At 49.4% G+C, this 21,886-nt stretch overlaps 1 protein-coding gene across 1 annotated transcript in view; it reads right to left on the bottom strand.

Annotated features, from left to right (window-relative positions):
- Window positions 1–295: 295 nt before the first annotated feature.
- Window positions 296–21,886, bottom strand: part of BRINP2 (BMP/retinoic acid inducible neural specific 2) — a 114,649-nt gene continuing 93,058 nt past the window's right edge. Inside the window, exons 4-8 of the mRNA XM_029935126.1 lie at window positions 21,542–21,750; window positions 9,557–9,662; window positions 6,581–6,817; window positions 3,949–4,171; window positions 296–2,323 (exon numbers count right to left, since the gene is read on the bottom strand). Coding sequence (XP_029790986.1) covers window positions 1,207–2,323; window positions 3,949–4,171; window positions 6,581–6,817; window positions 9,557–9,662; window positions 21,542–21,750 — 1,892 coding nt within the window. The 3' untranslated portion in view covers window positions 296–1,206. The remainder of the gene's footprint in view (window positions 2,324–3,948; window positions 4,172–6,580; window positions 6,818–9,556; window positions 9,663–21,541; window positions 21,751–21,886) is intronic.

Genomic DNA, 21,886 nt, shown 5'->3' with positions numbered 1-21,886 from the left:
GCGAGGGGTGGGGGTGGGGGGTTGGGGACGGTAGCCAGGTAACTCTGGGAGTTCCACCTCCCTCCCTTCTTCATTTAACAACCCCCACCCCACACACCCCAGGCAAGCCAGACATGCAACCGCGTGTGAAAACACACGGATGAACCCTCCTCCCCCACAGCAATGCCTGCCATCCAGGGATGCCCATGCATCACGCGGAGCAATTAAATAAAAAATTCAGGCAGCCCAGGGAACCATACTCTTCTTTTGTTTTCTCTCTTCTGTTTTCCCCTAAAAAAGGTCTTTTAAGAAAATATATTAAACCAGGTCAACTTTTACTCATGTTCATGTGGCAGGAGCAGATTGACAAAGAAAACAATCACAAAATAAATATTTTTGTTTTGTTGTTAAAAAAGAACATTTCCCTATACATTGTCTCTTGCTAACTTGACAGAGCTGCTTTCTTGGACAGGACGGGTGCCGTTGGAAGAGGAGATCCGGCTGGACCACGAGGGGAACGTGGAACAAAGTCAGGGGCCGAGGAAGCAAGGGGGCCGGAGAGAGGGGGGAGTGGGGAGCAGAGCAAGCCTGCCTGCCTGCCCTTACGGTCCCCTGTTGGTGTCACCTTGAGTGTGTCAGGGGAGCCGGCTGGAGAAGCAGTCAGTGTCTGGGAGGGCACAGAGGCGGCAGCATACAAAAAGTTAAGAACCAACGTGGGTGGGGGAATCACAAAACAACGCCATTTTAAGAAACCTGGTTAAAAAGAATACAAAAGTGACTCGGTGGGGGAGGGGGAGCCGCTCCTGTTCCTTCCCCCGCACCCCCTCTTGCTTTCTTGAATGGTCAGAATCACTTTTTAAGGATTGATTTTTCATGGTTTGGCTGGTTCTTTCTTAATCTCTCCCTTGGCTCCTCTCCTTCAACCGCATTCATTTGAAAGCACCGACTCAACTGACAGATTCGAGGCTGCTGTGTTGTAGCCTCCCTGTGTGAGCGAGAAAGAGTGTGTGTATGTGCGTGTGTGGGCACGCGTGTGGTGTGTGTGCACGTGTGCAGCGGTGGTTCGTTTCTCTCCTGCCTGCTTCGGTCCAAGCCCTGAGGTCCCGTCGGCTGGGTGTGGAAAGTCTCAAGGGAGAACCCTGTTGGCACTAAGGTGAGGGCTTGGGTGATCTCTGCACCCTGGATTCATGGATCACCTCCCTGCCCAGCACTGGAGTGGGGCCCCCATTAGCTACAGAGTTTGCCTGTCTCATACTCCACAGGGTTTGGCAGCTTGGAATTGAAAGCCCTCAGGGAGGACTGGATCCTGCCCACCTCATTGTTGGCCAGCTTGAGCCGATGCCGGAGCAAGCAGGAGAAAAGGTCAAGCCGGACTTTGCCGGGGGGAGAGAGCTGGTTTACGCGGTCCCTAAGCTCTATGAGCTGCAAGAGGGCAGAGGCCTGGGAGCCTTGAGTGTACGGGTAGTCTAACTGGAGAATTAAGTCCCGGATGGCATCCGGGTCAAAGGGAAGGCTGTAGCCAAAGACCTGCAAGGTGTTGATTTTCATGTAACCTAAGTTCTTGGAGGGATCGGTCATCTCCAGGGGCTCATAGTAGATTGTCTCGTTAGAGCTGTCATCCAGGGACTTGATTCGGCTCCGTAGGTAAACATGGACTGTCTCGAAGAAGGTCTTCCACCGGTTCCCCAAGGTGATAGTCCAGTTTTGGCACTGGGCAGCTGCATCCACGTTAGTCCTTTCCCAGTCGGGGAAGCTGCCCTCGTTCACGGGCATGAACCAGCTCTCAGAGTGGCTGCCCCCAAATGGGTTGACGTAGATGGCCATGACAGGCTCCAGGGTGCTGTTCTTGGTGAGGCAGATCTGCAGGGACAAGGCCAGCATCACATGCACCAGCCCAGGCTTGTACTTGTTGCTCTTCAGCGTGAGCAGCATGCGCTTCCTCCACGAAGGGTCGAACCAGCTGCCCAGACGCATGTCGTTGCTGATGAAGATGGAGTGCACCTCGATGCGGCTGTCCCGCTTCTGCAGCAGGTACTTCAGCTCCAGGTCCTGCAGGTCTGTCTCCAGCCCCAGAAAGTTCTCCAGGGACTCGGCCACCTCTGGCCGGCACAACCCCTGGGCCAGCACGTAGCCCGCGTTGCAGCCCCCACAGCGCGTGCTGTTGTCCGGAGCACAGTGGGCACAGGCGGGCCCTTCGCCCAAGGCACAGGGGATGGGGCCCTGGCAGGAAGACTGGTCGTAGGGGCAGGTGCAGCTGTGGCTCTGTTCCAGGAAGGTGCCAGGGAAGGTGCTTTCTCCACAGTAGAGGAGGGACTGGATTCGGTTCCACCAGTAGGGCAAGGACCTTTGGGAAGGGAGGTGAGAATGAATACAGAGTCCAACGAAGCCACACACCGCTGTCTCCCCTGAGGGTAGGAGATTGATTAATAGGCAGGGAAGGTAATGAGAAAGATAAAAGCCCAAGTTTCTGCATGATGGAAACCCCTACCGCACCACTTTGGAATGATCGAGTAAGGCCGGGAGCTCAGCGTCTGATGGATCAGTACCAGAAATACTTGACATCAGACTTGTACTGGCAGCAGCCCAAGTGCCACCTCCTTCTTCGCTATTCAGAAGCATATAGATCTCCTGCATCCTCTGTACCAAAACGTCGAACATCGTTCTCAGCCTTTTAAATAAGATCACCCAATCCCCAGCTCTCCAGACTTCCCGACGTCCTGTCCGCTGCTTCCCCACTTACCGTCCCCATCCTTCCCATTCCCACTGCTCTGCCACTCTTCCACCGAGAAGAGGAACTGTCTACGGCTGGCTCCCTCTTTAGATTTATACTTCAGCTCCTACGCTATCTCCTCAAAGAGGTCTTCGCGACACCCTGTTCAAAAGAACCACCCGATCGCTCGCTCTATCACTTCAGCTTGTTTTTATAGAATCCACAGCAGGGATCAGGATTGGAAATTATTGTCTATTGTTTCCCTGTTCACAGATGGCTTCTCCGCAGATGCCAGGAGAGCAGGAACACTGCATTATTCACCAACGTATTCTGAGAAACCAGGACGTTCCTGGTTCTTGGTAAGCATTTAATAGTGATTTCTTGAAAAGCAACAAAACAAAACAAAACAAAACAAACCATCCCGTCTCAAAGCCTCTGCTGGTCTGAGCTCTCCACTCACGCTGCCCTTCTCACAGGTGCCTGTGTGAGCGCGACCTTTGGCTTGCAAGGCCGCTTCCGCACCTGCCAGGGTCTGTCTCAACGCACCATTTCCATCGCCTGCCACACGATCTGGCTGAGACTTCCTTCTCCCAGGTAACTTCTCTCTCGGGCTTTCGCTTTACTAGACCATGCCTCTCATTTATGTTCCACGAATGTGAATTTAAGTGCCTGCCACGTAGTTATCATTTTATGGTTTTCATGTTTCTATATATTTATTGTATCTTCCCAGTGAACAAATACCCCCCCCCCACTGCTTAATATTAGGATACGCAGTGCACACTTGTTGGATAAATGAGCATGTTAGTGGATGGAGGAGTGAGTGCCTTTGATGACACAGCCCCTCTCTGCTCCCGAGGGCGGGGGGGGGGGGGTGCTCGGCTGCCTTTCCTTTTGTGACTCAGAACCACTTGTTTGAAGCAATCCAATGTGTGTATATTCTCACCGTATGTAATTGGTGTGTGAGCTTCAACTCCACCCCTTTGTTTCCTAAAAGAACTTCTTAAAATAGAAATGAGTGAGAATTAGAGCATGATTAGAATAACATTTGAATATACTATAATTTATAAGAAGTAAAATCAGCCTGTCTCTGATGTCAGACATAAGTCACAAGCAGGCAAAGAGAGCAGAGAATCTCAAAGGCCTCATGTGGGTCCCCACCGCCGGATCCGCCATGTTGGACAGAGGGCCTCTCCCCACCCCCGGCCTCGGCAGCTTCAGGGGCAGGTGCCAGGTGTGGGCCCTGCAGCTGCGTTGCTCACCTCTCCTTCGGCAGGCGGAAGCGAGGCTGCCGGTGGCAGCGCTTACAGAGGTTGAAGAGCCGGCGGACAATCCGGTGGGTCTTCTTGAATAGCAGTTTGAGGCTGGCCCCCAGCTGCTGGTAGCGGTGCTGCAGGCTGGTATCCATGGCCCAGAACTGGGAGATGGCTGTGGAGTTCAGGAACCTGTCTTCGGGCAGCCTTTTCAGCAGGGCCTGGAACTCCTCTGTTGGCAAGGACGCAGAGCTGAACTGGCGGTGGAGGGGGGGAGTCACACAGACCCTAGGGGGGCAGGAGGGCGCTCCCCAGACCCAGCTGGGCCTCCAGGGTCACGGCCTGAGGAAGGGGGCTCCATATCCACTCTCTTAGGGCCTTATATAGATTTCTTTTAAACCACTCTATTTGCAAAATAATTAACATACCATAAAATATAACTTTAGGATTCTTTTCCATCTTTCCTGTCCCTAATATGCTTCTGAATTTCAAAGCAGATTTCCCGTCACAACCCAAGCAGGCCAGAGCTCCTGCTTTTGCCAGTGACCTTGGGGTGTACTGCTTTCTCCCTTTATACCTCCCTATACATCATTCACAACACTGTCACAGGCCGGTCTTCGGTAACACCACAACATCCTGTGGAAGGCGGAAGGCAGTCACAGCTGGCATGCATGGACCCAGGGAGACTAAGCGCCCAGCTCAGAGAGCTTTTGAGGAAATTTCCAGTCCCTGAGACCAGCCACTCCTGTTTCCACATCCTTCTTTCTGACTCTGAAATACCTTTTGTCTCTTTCAAGCTTCAACTCTGGGCCAGATACCCATTCTTTCTGTAGCTAATCCAGAAGCAAGATGCTTTCCTGTCCGTGTTGCCTACTGCAAGTCTGAGCTCTTCCCACCACATGGGCTGAATTCATGCTCAGATCTGCTTTTATTTGGGACCTGCAGCCACTGTCCCCTGATGGGGATCCAGATAGCCCTCACGTATTCAGTAGCAGTAACGCACAGTGGTGAGTGCCCGGAGTCATGCCCCACATTAGGCATCATCGAACTCATCCCAACATCACAACTCCCACCGTCTGCTTAGCAACCAACTACCGTTGTCTGAGACTTGAAATGTCAGTGCCTAGGGCCTCCGCTCATTCTGACTTCTCAAGCACCTGGTTCTTCATACCCTTCTTCCCCTTCCCAGTGGTTGGAGAATCATACCTATGATGACATTAACAGCTAGCATATACAGAGTTCTTTTATAAAACATTTAAGGTCACACAAGAGCACAGGGAGTAACAGGAAACACTCCCATGTGCCCACCAACTAGATTTAGCCATTTTCCCACATTACTTCAGTTTTCTGTTTTGTTTTAGAGAAATTCTGCAAAGAAAATATGGAATCGAAGGCCCTAAACTTCCCCTCCATCTCCGTCTCGATGTAACCACTCTCTTAGACGTTTTCTTTATCATTATATATTTATGTTTTCTGCACATATATTTATCTATAAAAATAGCAAGTATTGGCTGGTATGTTTTTAAGCATCATATAAATAGTATCAAATGTGTGTTATACTTAATATTATATCATAGTATTATAGTCCCATAATATGTATATATAATATATAACCTTTTTCATGTTCACTTTGTTTTACCCAAGGTGATGTTTCTGAGATACATCTATCCACATAACTATCTCACATTTAGTGTTGAAATGTATGAGTGTATCAGGCAGAGACAGTTATAGAGTAATTTTATCTACATTAACCCATATGAGCCTTCCATCCACCTATTATTATCTTTCCCTCTTTTACAGAGGAGGAATGGAGGTATTCTGAAGCGGCATGGCTCACACGAGGTCACAAAGCTGGTCAGTGACAGTGTCTCAGTCTTCTGGGGCTGCCCTCAGAAAATACCACAGACCGGATGGCTTGCAAACAATGTAAGTTTATTTCTCACAGTTCAAGAGCTGGAAGTCCAAGATCAGAATGCCAACACGGTCAGGTTCTGGGGAAGGCCCCCTCTGGGTTGCGTGTGGCTCCCCTCTCACTGTGTCTTCACATGGCGGAAGGCAAGAAGGATCTCTCTGGGACCTCCATTATAAGAGCACTAATCCCTAGTCACCTCCCAAAGACCCCACCTCCCTGGGCATTATATTTTCAACCTATGAATTTGCAGGGTAGGGAGCAGGGTGGGGACACAAACATTCAAACCAGAACCCAGAGCAAGGATTCAAAACCAAGCCCTAAATCTAGATCTCAAGGTAACCTTGATACTAGCTGTATTTGTAGCCAGCCAGAACTAGTGTGTGCTCCGTGCCTCCTAGAACTATGTACTTCATTCATCCAGCAAATATTCCTTGTGCACCTGTGTGCAGGCAGTCTATATCAAACAAACCAGGCAAGTCCCACACCCCCAAATAGATCCACGTTAGCTTAGCCCTTAGGAAGCATCTCTTTGGTAGGGATCACATACATTTGCACAGACAACAAGATGACAAGCACCTGAGACTTGAGGTGATGATATAACCTGCTAGGAGCCATGGACACAGGCAGCGGATGAGCCGGGATCCTAGCGGAGTTCCCCACGTTCTAGTCCCACACCTCACAGCCACGTCCCATTGACAGGGAGGAGAGGTGGGCCGGCTGACTGCTCACCTGACTCCTCAAACTGCCGGTTGTGAGTCACCCAAGAGTCCTGGATCTGCAGCAGGCTGTCCTCCATGGCCTGGATGTCAGCATCCGGACAGTTGCACTCTGGGAAAGTGGGGCTGCATTTGCACCAACAGTCATTCTCCTTGCAGACGAGCTCACCCTCAGAGCTGCACGTGATATAGCTGAGCGCTGCCGCCACGAAGCGCTCACGCAGGTACTCAGGCAGCAGCACCTGCAGGCCTAGGGAAAGGACGCATCAGGGAATTGTGGGGCAAGGACCAAGGGAGAATCCGTGTCTCACACTCAAGGCTGGAAGATTCCCAGCTGGGGTTTTGCTGGGAATTCTGGGCCCATGAACGGTCACCCCAGGGCCTGACCCTATGGAATCAACTGGGCGAGAGCTTACCGCTGCCCCAGTGACAGGTGGGAGACCATCTGAAAATGCAGATGAGGAGCATCAAAGCCCAAGGCTTAGGAGAACCCCTCACATCAGCCAAATTGAGAGCGTGCATATCATATGAATGGCCTTATTGGCTATACATCAGCATTTCTAGGATGGAAACGGGAAGATGTTTCAGATAAAAGAAGAGCTTACAGCCCTCACGGGGGAGGAATCAAGGCTTGATAGGCTCTTTGCTCTGCTTCACATAGGCGTCCTGTTTCTGGCCTCACTGAGACGAGCAGCAGACATCCCGGGATGTCCCACCGTACCCCTGAGAACCGAGGAGCCTGCTCTGGTCAAGAGGCAGAGACAGGTGGGGTCGGTACGTAGTGGCCAGGCACCACACCAAGTGCTTTCCAGATACAATCACAGGTGACACCCTGGCCACACTGAGAATCCAAGCCCAATGGCCACAGTGACCCTCCCAAGTTACACTCGTAGTGTAAGTGTAGTGTTGGCCTGGTCCCGCGCCCTGCCCCGGTTCCATCAGGTCATACTGCATAACTGGGATGGGCTGCCCTGCCTCAGTACGCTTGCCTCTTACGGAGGTTTGAACGTTCAGTCAAGCCTGGGTAGGCAGGAATGGCTCTCAGCTCTCTTTTCTAATTAGCAAATCTGATCTCGGATATAATCCACGAAATTGCTCCAAGCTTCAGTTTTCCTACCCATCTGTGGTGGGTATTAGTTTACTGGGAGCAGCAAACACCCCTGTTTGGCTTCAAGCCACACATGGTGGCTGCTGGAAGCATGTCAAGGGATGAATGAAGGACAGGCATGCCTTTGGATGCAGCCTGGGCCAGGTTCAAGGTCAGATCTGCAAGAGGCTCCCAGAGTGGGGACATTGTGAGAGACCGTGCCAGGAGAGTGAGGGACATGAGAACTTCTGGATACGATGAGCTCCCCTTTCCTCAAATATCTGCCAGCTCTCTTTCATCACACCCTTGACCTTGTCCTTGGCAGGAAATCGGAGAGCCCAAAGTATGCATCCTAGTCTCCGCGGACCTCAGAACATAGCACGGCAGGGCCAGTGGATGTTCGTTGTTCCTGTTGGAGATCCACCTCCTATCTGAGCTGCTCCTAAATCTTCCTCTCTTGATGTGGTGCCCAGCGTGGCACTGGAGCGGCCCTACCCGCACAGCCCATCCACATGCTTGCTTTCAGCACGCACCCGCCCAAGTCCTTTCTCTCCTCCCCCCCCACTCCTCCCTCTGCCCCCCTTAACATTTCCCACTGCTATACAGTAGGTGCCCCGAGCAATGTCTGCGTGAGTGATGGGCTATAAAATTAAATGGCATAAACTATTCCAAATGAACCACCAGACATTCCGAACTTCACTCATCGCTAATTTCCAGACACAAGCCCAGCCCATCTAGGGACAGAGAAGAGGGACACTAATTGGGTTAGGGGGCTCTAAATAAAGCAGTCTTCTACTCCTTTTTATTATATATTCCTTGATTCCAAAAGCACTGATGGGCTGCATCTGGCTCAGGTTGCCTGGAAGTTGTAATCGTAGATCCTGGGTGAGGGCTATTGATTTTATAATACCAAGACAATAATATCTTAAACAGAGTCCAATTCCGTTAGGCCTCAGGAAAAATGAACTTTTCTGACTGCCAAACAGCTCTGTCTGAATCAGTTTGCATAGCCCGGCCCCTAGGATACTTGTGGGGGTAGCGGGGAGACAGCAGGAGCTGAGCATCCTGACCTCTCCTCACCTGTCCTGTTGCCTTGCTGTGGGCAAGCGTGTTTTAGCTAGTTCTGTCTCTGATGGAGGCTCCCATTCCTCTCAAACTCTTCTCCTGGCTTTGATCCCTCACCCACCCCCCAAGGACAATTACAGGCCAGTCAGAGAGTAGGGACCACTCTCAGGGTAGCCAGTGGTCCCATAGTGTGTAAAGCTCTATGGGGGGCCATAACCATCTGTGAAGACTGACTGTGCCCTCAGGACAAAGCAAAGCATTCTCTGGGCAACAGAGGGGATCAAACTAGACCAAGACATAGGAGGATGAATGTGCTACTGCTGTAGGACAGTGACTGGCTGGGTCTTGGGGAGGACTGTGATGTGGGGGGGTCTGGACATGGAGTGTGCGAACAGTGGTCTCAGGTGCAGGGTAAACCATGTCAGAAGTTTTCTCAAAAGAAAGAGGGAAAGTTGTTAAATACAGGTCCCAGAGCTCCTGATAGCTCTTGTCTTAAGGGTTTAGTCAGAGGGGCCTGGGTGGCTCAGTCAGTTAAGTGTTCGACTTCAGCTCAGATCATGATCTCACAGTCTGTGAGTTCGAGTCCTATGTCGGGCTCTGTGCTGACAGCTCAGAGCCTGGAGCCTGACTTGGATTCTGTGTCTCCCTCTCTCTCTGCTCCTCCCTTGCTTGTACTCTACACCTCTCTCTCTCTCTCTCTCTCTCAAAAATAAATAAACATAAAAAAAGAGAGAAGGGTTTAGCCAAATGAGGCACAGAGGGCTTTTCCCTGCTTCTTGGTTCTCTGGGTTTTTCACCCAGTGTGAAAAGTGTGACACCCATCGCGGTACAGCTTACCCAGTAACTGCACTTTATTCTCCGGACTCTGTACCAGGACAGAGCTGACTGAGTCCAGATTGTCGTAGTTGCTGCAGCCCAGAGGGCCGGTCCTGGTCTCTGTGACCTAGAGAAGGAGGGCACAGGGTGGATTTAGATACCCTCCCATTTGGATTGGAGACCATCCCTATACGCTTCCCGCTCCAGCCATCCAGTCGCAGGCTCGGTGTCCTGTCTTCGGCCAGCCAGAGAACAGCATGTGTTTCCCCACCCCTGGGAGCAGCAAGCCACTTTTCTTCCTTGTTCTAACATTGAGTATCGGAGGCAGGGGCACACAGTGGGAGGCTTTCAGAGAGGGCTGAAGGGGATTTGCGTCTAGGAAGAGAAAATTCAATGTAGGCTTAGGAAGCTGGACCTCTAAGCTTGAGTCCCCCCCTCCCTCCCCCAGAGGGAGACAGGAGACCAGATGTGGATGCCGTCAGCCGGCTGGCCAGCCCAGCTGCCTCCACTCGACGTGGTGCTCACAGGCTTTAGGGATCCCAAAGATGAAAAGCACTAGAGAAATATGAGCTATGAGTATTATTATTAGTATTAAACATTTAAGTCCCACCTCGGCACTGAGACGTCCTTAGAGAAAATCAGCCATGGGCTTACTGCATATTTTAATAAGCGTATTAAATATACATAAACTCTTATAGCCATGTAATATTCCAAAACACCACAGAATCATTTTAAAATATTATAAAGTTGGCCTATCAGTTTTTCCCTGATGTTTTTAAAATATAAGATGAAAAATGGGGAGCTTTAAATGCACTGAAATAAGTCCACAAGAAGAATGACGGGGACCTGCGGCCCTTTCTTCTCAGGATCTCTGAAAGCTTTGCCAACAACCAATCAACCCATCAACGAGTATTTATTGGGCAGCCACGGTTCAATTCCGTACACTGCATTGAGCGTTCACAGAACGCCCTTCCCGGAGATCTGCACGGAGTCGGCCCTGGGACCGCTGACCTGTCCTCACTGCAGACACCTGTGCCCTGCAGCAGGCACACGACCTGCAGTTTTCCATCCTTTTCTGAGGACATGGGCTGAGAGTCTGGGTCCCACACACACCAGAGGCTCCACAGCGGTAAGCCCATATTTATTTTGTTCACCATGTTGTCAACAGCGATTCACACAGAGCCTGGCACACAGTGGATTCTTAATCTGTTAGAGAATGTATCGTGTGTTCCAGGCTGTGGGGGGTGGAAAGATGAGTACAGAGATGCACAAGTTATATGCCATGGCCTCCAGGAAACTACAGCCTGTGGGAAAGGCAGGTTGCACATGCAACTGGCAGAGACGCGTCCACGGGGAGTGGAAGCCATGTGTCATGAGTGCCGAGGACAACAGAGCTCTGAACAAAGGGAACACAAGGGAAGAAGGAGCAGAGGAGACTCAGCTGAGCTGGTCCTTAAAGGTAAGTAGAGGTCTTGCTGAATCACTGTTGTACACCTGGAACTAAGATGATACTGTATGTTAGCTATACAGGAATATAAAATAAAATAATAATAAAGATAAGTGCAAAGGAAAAGGGAAGGAAAGCACTCGGAGAGAACGGAGAAGGGTTACCTTGGGCTACAACACACAGGCTCCGAAGTGCGTGCTGTACGTGTCTAGTGCCCTACAAATTACAGGTGAAGTCACCTGGTGAAGAGCAAAGTGTAAATGACATTTTAAAAGAGGACTTGGTATATTTAGTTTTAAAAAATACTCCTGGAACAGAGTAATTCAGTGAGAGATGGTTTGATACGGACTAGAAATACAGTAGGGAGAGACACTGGAGAGATCCTTGTGAGGGAATGCAGTCTGAGAAGGTCTCATGGAAGAGGTGAGCCACGGAGGATGAATGGGGATGGAGGGGAAGGCAGAGAGAACGAGGAGAAAACGGAGTAATTACAGACAGACAAGAAGGGGCGGCTTAACACACGGCACACAAAGAGCAGCAAAATCTAGCCTGAATGAAGAATGGGACCAGGTCCATGACAGGGGCAGGAACCGCCTCTCTGCACTTGCTGAGGTCATCCTCCAGGGTCATCCCCCCTAACCCTTGCAGAGACTCGCAGAAGTCCCACTGCCGTCACGCTCCAAAGAAGCAAACCAAGGTTCCAAGAGTTACAGTGTGCCAGGCCACAGAGCCGTAAGCAGCTGAAACAGGATCTCATTTTTTGAATCCTAGGACTCCAGTCAGTGTCTCTCCTGTTCCCTGTGAGGGCACATCAGAGGACTGCAGAAAATAAAGTGAGTCAAGCCCCTTTGGAAGACATCACTTCTAAAAACAAGTGTAAACAGAGCAGTTCATCCAAAATAGCTTAGTGATCCGTCCTCTGTTGAGAACATGAACACAGGGCAAAACAAACTGTATAGACTTGAGATCACAGTACCCTAATATTACAGATGGGGAGACCATGGCCTGATGAGGTAAGTGATTTATTCAAGATCACACAGCTAGTTACCTGCAGGGCTAGGATTCATTCAACTCATTCATACACTCTCTCACTCATTCATTTACTCATTTAACAAATATGCAAGGAGCATCCAGAACTCACACTGAGTGAGTCAGGCACAGTCACTGCCATAAGGAGTTTGCAGACAAGTAGAACATGTTTCTCTAATCCCAGTGTTCAGGCTGTTAGATGTGTGCTTGCCTCCCTCCACAGGCGGGCACCAGGTGCCGAAACACGTCTCTGTACAGAGCGAGCGGGTGATTGGCTAGCTGTCAAACTGTGGTGGGGAGGCAGAGCCAGGCTTCCTTCCAGGCGAGTCTTCTTTATCTCTAAGGTGTAGGCATCCCTGTAACAGGAGCCTTGGCCGAGCACTAGCGCAGGTCTTCTTGGATGTGGGGGACTGAAGGGCAGGGTGGGATGGCGGTGGTTTCGGTCTTTAGGACACTTGCTTGTCCCCGCCTCCAGCTAAGCTGGCCACCCCACCACTGAGTTTTGCACTGGCTTTTCCATCCACCCACTCCTGAGCTGGTTGCTCACCAGCATCAAGTCCAGGTAGGATGGAGCTACATGCCTTATGGAGGAGAGGGGTGACCCCCAAAGGAGGATAAGTAACAGAGAACAGCCACTGTGTCACCACAATCTCTACCTACGTAGCGCCAGTCCATCGGCTTCCCCCCCACCCCCACCACCATATTGTGCGGTATTGTGGGCCTGATGCGGTTTTCTGACCTTACTTGGCTACTCCCAAAGGTCAGTTCCGCAAGAGGACAATCAAATAGATAAGTCATTGAAAGGACGTGGGTAGCTTCCCTTTGTTAATTGTGGCATGCAGACTGGCATGAAGAAGAGACAAAGACTGTGAGCCCCATGCCCATTACCTAAGAGGGAAGGAGGCAAGCCACATCTCCAAGAGTGAGGAAGGCACTCAGATTACATTAGATCCCAATGCCATTGTTCTTTCCACTGCTGTTCTGCCTTGAATCACCTCTGTCACCTTAGAGATATAAGGAGATGGGAAGGGGACAGAGAGCTGGAGAGGGTCCTCTTACAGATACTGCCTGGGCACTGACTTGATAAGCAGGATTGCCCAAAGGGCCCCTCCCCCAACTGATGAAAGTACCAGTCTCTGGAGGGCTAGTCCAGAGAACCCTGTGTTTTCTCAGTAGCAGAGGCAGACAGCTTTGGCAGATTACAAAAAAGGACCATAGAGGTAATGGAAAGTGCAGTTCACTCAGGCGCACACATTCAAAGAGCATCTCAGATAAGCTTTCAGAAAGGGGAAATAATTGTGTGCTAATTGGTCTGTTGACAGAGACTGTCCTGCCTTCAGAAAGCCCAGATGGATCTCAGGTTCATTAGCACATCCAATTTTCCATAAATACTAGACTGTGCGAACACTCATTCCAGTGAGCCTGCTCTCCCCCCGCCACTGCGCTTTGTCCCCACTGCTCTTATCCTACCTAGGGGGACTCCTACAAAGCTAAGAGGGACAGAAATGGGCTTCTAATTGTGAGCGATAGGGCTGGGCAGGGCGAGCACAGCTGATGGCCTGTGTGCTTAAAAGAGCTGCAAATTGAGTCCCAGGCTGTGCACTGAAGAATTCAGACAAGTCTTTTTAAGGATGCTTTGTGAGAACCACTCCTTTTCGCCATCCTGGGACCCACCTGAACTTTTGTGTGGGCTCTTTTCAGTAAACTCTGGAACATATCAAACCAAGTCCTTCCCCAGACTTCAATTAAGTAGAGGGCTAGCTACAAATGAGAACAGGCTCTCTGCTTAACGGTTCTGATCCCTTCCCAGGCATCATGGACAGGAGGTATCGTGTATATATTCAGCCCTTTACAATCTGCGAAGGGTTTTCATGTGAACTATGTCATTGGGTGTCACCCCTACCCCATGGCAGAGACAGGGGTGGGATTCACAGTATTAATCAGCATGCAAGACAGGAGTGTGTGGATTTGTCAGAAGAGGTGTCAGCGGTTCTGGAAACCTCCTGAGGTCCATTCACTGTTTGGTTACCATCAAGGGGAGAGCTGGGGGCTCCGAGGGAGGGATGGGGTGGTTATGAAGGCACCAGGTGATTGGGTGAAGACTGTTGCCCAGCTGGCATGAAAGTGGTTTAATATTTGAATAGCTGCCGTAGTCCTGTCAGCTGAAGGTAAGCCCTGGGTCCGGGTGAGTCAAGTAGCCAGTGCTTCATGCCTTGGGGTTCCCTGACTTCTCAAGGTCAGAGAAATGGGGAGTACCAAGACTGAAACTCGATCCCAAGCCTTCTCCCTTGAGCAAGTTTGTTTCCCACTAAACGGAGCAGTCCGCCTTCACCTACCAAGCATCTTACTGAGTGCCTCACCGCACACCAACCTCTGTGAGGGAGCAGCGCGTGAGCTGCAGAGCCCCTACTATGGCCACACCTGTGGTGTGGGGAGGTGGCAGTGGGGATGCGCACAGCTGGAATGGAATGCGACAAATCCTGTACTGGAGATGTGCACTGATCAGGGTCAACCTTACAGCAGAGTGAGCTGTTTAGTGGGGTCTCAGAGGAAAGTGTCAGACAGACAAAAGGGGACAGGATGCTTCTCTCTCCATGTTAGTGAAAAGAGGTGGCTAACGAGGGGAAAAAGTAAGAGCACACCCGCTTAGAGACATAAGAACAGGCAGATAGGCTGTGGAGGATTTTCCCTTCCCCAAGGCTGAGCAGGGCCCCTCATGCCACCCACCTCGATGCAGAGTAATGACAGCGCTGCAAGCCAGCTCTGCTGCTGCACAGGCACGTTCAGTAGAGGGAAGTGGGTGGCAGGGGCTACAGCCCCAACAGAGGGGTGCCAGCTAGCAGGGATGCACTGTGGGAGGCATCCAGCCTGCTGGCCCTTGCTATGTGGATCTATAAGTGTGATCAAACAAAGAAATGGTCTCTGGTAGAACAATTTACATTCAGATAAAATGGGCAGGCGAGCACCAGTGAGCACGGTGGTGGGATAGGGTGCCCAGACCTCCCGGTGCTCCTTAGTCTAGCCGTGTGTTCCTGGACAGGTCACATGGTTCTCTAGAGCCCACCCACTAAGTTACGTGAGGATGAGGACCTGGAGGAGCGGAGGTAGGAGAAAATCCCATTTTCTCATGTGTCTCTGAATTGCATCCCATGGAGAGAGCACGTTGCACTCTTCAACAGAGAAAAACTCCAGGGTAATCAGCTGAGTGGAAGATGAATTATTCTCTCACATTCCATTCTAAAAAGAGCCTTCCAAAGATGGTGGCCCCATGTCTGTGGAGGTGGCAGTGGCTCTAGTTCTGGAAAATGCACCCACAGGCACTAGAATAGATGTGGCTTTGGGTACCTTCCCACCTCTCACTCTGCCACCTGCAGACGTTGCCAAAGAGATGAGCCCAGGAAGCCATATTGGGGAGTATATATTGGACTCTTTATATTGGCCTAAAGTGGACCCTGAATAAAACTAGCCTGCAGAGAAGTGAGAACTGTGGTACTGATAAAGGGTGATGGTGGAGCCCCTTTAAATTCAGATTAATCATCAAGCACTACTAAGTGCCAGGAACTGAGAACATAAAGATGAACAAGAGTGGTCCCCGCCCCAGTGGCACCAGCTGAGAGAGAAAACAGTGTTCAGTCTGGGCCAGAGTCAGCTCCAGAGCAAGGCAGAGCTAAATGTAAGCTGCAGTCATTGGCATACAGAAAGGGCTAGGGAAAAAAACAAAGGAAACAACTTGGAAGAGAAGCTAGAAGGGGAAGCAGATGACGTGTTCTAATAAGAAATGGGATAACCTGGGAGTCTTAGTGCCATTTTATAAGACCCAAGTGTCTGGACTACATTTAGTGTCTTGTCCCTGGAGATCTGTGATATTCTTCACCATAGTCCTCTTTATAAACCACGTTTATGCTCAAGTGACCTGGAGTAGCTTTGTTTCTTTCAACTAGACATTTTTATATACCTTGTACACACACTAAAAAGAGCCTAACCTATGAGGAAAACAGGGTCAGTGACTCATTCAGGCAGTCAGTCAACAAACTTTTACTCATTACCCATAATGGAATATGCTCTGTATTTTTACTGGGAACCAAAGATGAATAAGAACCCGTCCCCCAAGGACCTCATGTTAGCTAGCAAATATAGTTCAAATGATAAGCCTTATAAAAGACGCATGTGCTTGATACACCAAAGGGGAGCATTTAACTACCTCAGGAAAGGCTTCCCAAGAGTAACCTTTTTGACTTGAGCGAAGAAGGGTGGGGAGAGACACTTAGGTAAACAGACAAGCAAAGCAAACAGCAGGTGCTTTGAATAAAGACTAGTAGTTAGTGGGGCACCTGGGTGGCTCCACTGGTTGAGAGTCGACTCTTGATTTTGAACTGTGAGCTCACAGTTCATGGGATCAAGCCCCATATCTGGCTCTGCACTGACAGTGTGGAGCCTGCTTGGGATTCTCTCTCTCTCTCTCTCTCTCTCTCTCTCTCTCTCTCTTCTTTTTTTCTGCTCATCCCCCACTCATTCTCTCTCTCAAAATAACAAACATTTTTTTAAAAAGACTAACAGACAGGCCCACGTGATAGAAATTGTTAGTGAGGGGTTGATGGGGGAATCACATTGAGAAGAGACAAAAGAACCATAGGGATACTCTTCAGTGGCTTTACGGTTTTGGTAAGAGGAATTATTCTTCCTCAAGCTCCATTTGTGCTGTGGCTCATGCATTCTATTTTTTTCTTTTGATCCTCACAGAAATCCTTCAAGGTGAAAAATAATTATTGGACAGTTTTAAGGATGAGAAGACTAAGGTTCGGAGGAATTAGGTACCTTACTCACAGCCCACTTAGGGGCGCCTGGGTGGCTCAGTCGGTTAAACCTTACTCACAGCCCACCATGAGCAATAGCACAGCAAAGACTCTCGGGTTCAATCCTATGTCTTTTCATTGTCTCACTGTCACCATGGCTGGGGCACAGTCCCTTAAACAGGGTGATGCTCTGCACTCATGCAGGCAGCAGAGAGGGTGAATATGGGAGAAGACCTGAGAATGGAGCCGGGAAGACTAGTTAAAAAGACAACACAAGAAAACTGGGCAAGAGTTGATGAGGTCCTGAATAAAGGGGAAGACATGGACATCAGAGGTGGTGAGGGGCAAGTTGAAGATATATCCAATGCAGTGATTACTGTGGCAGACCATGGAGTCTAAGTTAGGCAAACAGTGAGGCGAATGAGGCCATGAAGGTGGGTAGAAAGTGAAAAGTTGGTCAGGTCAAAGGATAGGAAAGAACACTAATGGGACCTTTGAATTGTTGACCCAGAGCCACCTTTCATTTCCAGAGAAGACCAGTTCTTCTCCAGCTTCAACACAGCCCACTCACTACAGGACTGAAGGGGGAAAGAGGCCTCCCCAGAGTTCTTGGTAAAGCCCACCCCATGCTACTAATAGTCTTCTTTCATCATTTTAAGCTGCCTAGAGACCAGACTCCCAAATGTACCCTAAATCCCGGCTACCTTCAGCCACTGTCCTGTCTCAGACTTCCACTCCTGACACTGTACATCCCCTAATCTCTCCAGGTAACTTCCATCATGCTTTCTCTCGGTCTCATGATCTGTCTTCAGCAAGGTCCTCCATAACCTTGATCTCCCCTCAAGAATCTGCTTCACCTTTCTGCATTAAGCACAGCCCAGAAGATGCTGAAAACAGAGGTTCCCTTTCAGTCTTCCCCAGCAGAGGCTGGCTGTGTTCCCACCCCTCACGCTGCTTGGCACGGGAGAGGGTGGGTCTGCCACTGTGCTATCCTGAGCACTGCTCCCCCACCCCACCCAGCCATCTCTGGCCCCACTGAAGCCAGAGCCGTCAGGACTTTATGACCCATGCCCCCTCCTTGTTGCTATCTATTTTTCTTGTTGGTCCCCTTTACTCATTGAGGATTTCCAGTATTAAGCTTGCTTACCACCATCTCTTTTTTACACAAGATCTGTATCTCTCCAGTCGACCTCAGCGTCCATGTAGAAAACCCTTTAATACCCTGGCCTCCCAGGTCCCTAGTCATCTCCCCTCTCCATTCATCTTGTCCTCCAGTCCCATCTTAGCCACCTGCACTCATGGCCATGTCCAGATCCTGATTTGTTTCACTAATTGCACTCTCTCTCCAATCACAACATAAATCATCACACTGTGGCACTTTCCCCAGTCTCTTCCCTCTAACAAGTCATCATACCTACTTAGACTTCCAATCTTTTGACCTAACCAACTTTTCACTTCCTACCATCCCTCAACGGTCTCAAATCCCTTGGTGCATCACTATAATCACGGCTTTGTGTGTACTCTCAACTCCCCTGCTTTTTTTGTTTATCTTGCACGTGCACGCACACACACACACACACACACACACACATTTCTGTTCAATCCAACTCTCCACCTACTCCATGCCTGCCTGTACTTGAAGTACCAAATGTAGCTGATAAAACTCACAGCTATGCTGAGTGGTCACATGTTATAATTATGACCATGGGTCACAAATGGGCTTTCAGTGCTGCCTGACAACCTACAATATTTATCTAGTCCATTAAAATACCTAACTCCGGGGTGCCTGGGTGGCTTAGTTGGTTGAGTGTCCAACTTCGAACCAGGTCATGATCTCACAGCTCGTGGGTTCAAGCCCCGCATCAGGCTTTGTGCTGACTGCTAGCTCAGAGCCTGGAGCCTGCTTCCAATTCTGTGTGTCCCTCTCTCTCTGCCCCTCCCCTGCTCATGATCTGTCTCTGTCTCTCAAAAATAAATTAAACGCTAGAAAAACTTTAAAAAAAAATACCTAACTCCTACTCTTCTGAAACTATCTCCTACATTCTTTTCTCACTAACTCCTTCTCCTTCCTTCTAGCCAAGGACTCTGCTTCTTGTGTAATCGAGGAAATAGGATCAATCAGAAGAGGATAACCGCACTGCCCTCCCCCCGCACACCTACATCCTACTGCATGTGCCCTGTGCACTTGAATGCCTCCTACTACAAAGGATGAGATGTTTAGGCTCCTATGTAAGAGCCACCCCTCCCGCCTGCCCAATTGCTCTTGAAATTGTCTCCTATCACTCCTGCATCATCATTTTCTCCCTCTCTCCTGAATCGTTTCAATCAGTGTGCCAAGATTCTTGAATACCTCCCATCTTAAAAACAAAAATTCCACCTCCCTTGACCTTACACCACTCTCCAGCTATCATCCATTTTTTGTTTGCCTTTACAAAACCCTTAAAGAATTGTCTCTACTCCTCTGATTCCTCACTTTGCCTTCTCTCTTGAAGCTTCTGCACTCAGCCTTTCGTACCTGTCATGACACCGAAACCACTCTTATCTAGGTTGCTAGTCACCTCCATGTTGCCAGATTGAAGGCCCATTCTCTGACTGTTCAACAGCATTTAACACTGTTGTCTGCTCCTCCTTTTATGAAACACATGCTTTGTGCGGTCTTGTGATAGGACTTTGGTTCCCTTCATACCTTTCTGCCTGGTGTCCGCCTTCTCTGTTGGACCCTTCTCCTCTTCCCCATTCCTGAATATAGATGTGCTGCACAGCTCTGCCGTAGGGCTGCTCTACCAGCTACGTCCACTCAAGTGATCTCATCTCATCCTTTCCCGCGATACTAAATACCAACTGTACGTGTGTATACATTTGTATGCCAAATTTATGTCTCCAATGATGACCTCTCTGAATCCTAGTGTTTATATTCAACTGCCTGTTAGACACCTCTACTTGGATGTCTAATAGGAATGTCAAGTTCACTGTGTCTAAAACCAAGCTCTTGATTTGCTTCTTTCAGAATGGCACTGCCCCGAGTGCTCTCCTTCTCAGTAAATGCAATCACTGTTCATCTCGCTGCTCATGCCAAAACTCTTGCAGTTAATCTTGATTCCTTTCTTCTAATTTATTAGCCAAGCCTGTAGGCCCTACCATCAAAATATATCCTGCATCTGCCAACTTCTGACTACCTACCTCGATAGAGCCAGCTTTGTCTGAGCAAGCCACCATTATTTCCTCCCTTGACCACTGCGATAGTCACTGCATCCGTCCCCAGGATCCCGCTTTCTCCTCTCTTCCTGATCAGTAATGTCCTCATGATCTTAACATCTTTATTGACCCCTGTCTCAGGCAATCTACTGCCAGGGGTGGGGGTAAAATTTTCTCTGTAGCCTCACCTCCCACTTCACCTTTTTTTTTTTTTTGACCCTACTCCAGCTATCTTACACAGTGTTTCTAGATCATAACATGCACACTCCCACTTCAGGGCAGTTGCACCTGCTCTCACTCAAGATAGCTATGTAGACCCCTCCCCTCTTCATTCAGATCTCGGCTTACTCAGCCTTTTTTCACACAGATCTTCCCTAAAGTGCAGTGTTCTCACCCCTCTCTATCCTGTTGCCTGCCTCCATTTCTTCATACCATCAATCCCATCTGATATTATATATTTAATTCATTATGTCTCCATCACTAGAATTTAAGCTTCTTGAGGGCAGGAATTTTACATGTTTTGTTCACTCTGGGATTCTCAGTACCCAGAGCAGTACCTGACTCATAATAGGTGTTCAATAAATATCTACTGAATCAATAAATAAATGAACAAAATTTTCTAAATTTGGGGTGTGATGAAAGCAGGATATAAGACTGACCATACCGCCACCTTAACTTTATATTTAGAAGAAAATAATCCAGCATTCTCAAGTATCATCATTGTCTTCTCTTCCCTATTTCAATATGAGTTTTCCTAGAATCCCACTACACATAAGTAGAGAAGACAGGATGGAGTTTATGGTTATTAATGTTGTAGCAACTATTGATCATTTTCTAACACTCATGGGATCATATCACTCCTCTGCTTAAAACTCTCTGGGTGTTTTTCATTGCACTTTGACATATTAAAATTCCTTATCATGGCCATGTAATCTGGTTCCAGTCTACTTCCGAACCTCGTCTTGTATAGTGTCTTCTTGTTCACCTTACTGTAGTCACAACAGTCTTCTCTGTGTTCCAAGGCACCAAGCCGGTTGCTGCCTCGGGGCCCCAGCACTTCCTGTTCTTGCTGTCTGAATACTCTTCCCTCAGATCATTCAGACGGCAGCCTCAATGTTTCAACTCAAAGTTCCTTCCCTGGACCAATCTGGCTAATATTAGCTACTCCTTTCTCTCACCCCAGGAAATCTGTACCTTATGACTCTCTCTTTTCTATCTTTATCTAAGATGACTTTGCTTTGACTTGTTTAATATCCTCATCCCTCACTAGAACATAACCTCTGCAGAATAAGGACTTTGTCTACCTTTCTACCAACGGTCTTTAGGCCGGAGACTGCCTCACAGTAGAAGCTACATGACTATCTGCTGTGCAAGTCAAGACCTGGGCCGCCTTTTAGGGATGGTTGTGCCTAATATCAGGAAGCTTCTTTCCCACATCCATCAGTCAGGCCTGACTGACTCGGAGCTAAGACTCTAGCCTCCCCCTTGGTTTCTCTCTGCCTGTCTGCCCCCACCCCTCCCGGTAGGTCGCAGGTGCCTTACCTTGATGGCCCCTGTGGCTATCTGGATATGGTGCAGCCGCCTCAGTGTGCTCTCCCTGTCGATGAAGTAGGAGGCTGCCAGCTGGTGCAGGGTCTCCAGGGACACGGCAGAGCTGTTCCCACCGCCCCCAATGACAGGGGCACTTCCTGCTGTCTCTGTCTTGCGGCTCAGTTTCCGCTTGTCCACAAAAATGGTCAGGGACTCTTCTCCTAAGGCAAACGACATGGGTCCCTTGGTGAGGCCTTCTGAATCCCCTACCAACTAGAGCATGATACCCGTGGCCAGCACATTCGGAGCTGAAGGAGTCTGTTGCCCCTGCTGACGCGCCCCCCCCCCCCCCCGCCC

This window comes from Suricata suricatta, chromosome 3 (assembly GCF_006229205.1).
Source record: "Suricata suricatta isolate VVHF042 chromosome 3, meerkat_22Aug2017_6uvM2_HiC, whole genome shotgun sequence".
Taxonomy (NCBI): domain Eukaryota; kingdom Metazoa; phylum Chordata; class Mammalia; order Carnivora; family Herpestidae; genus Suricata; species Suricata suricatta.
The sequence above is the reverse complement of the archived record's forward strand: the minus strand, read 5'-3'. Positions and strand labels throughout refer to the sequence as shown.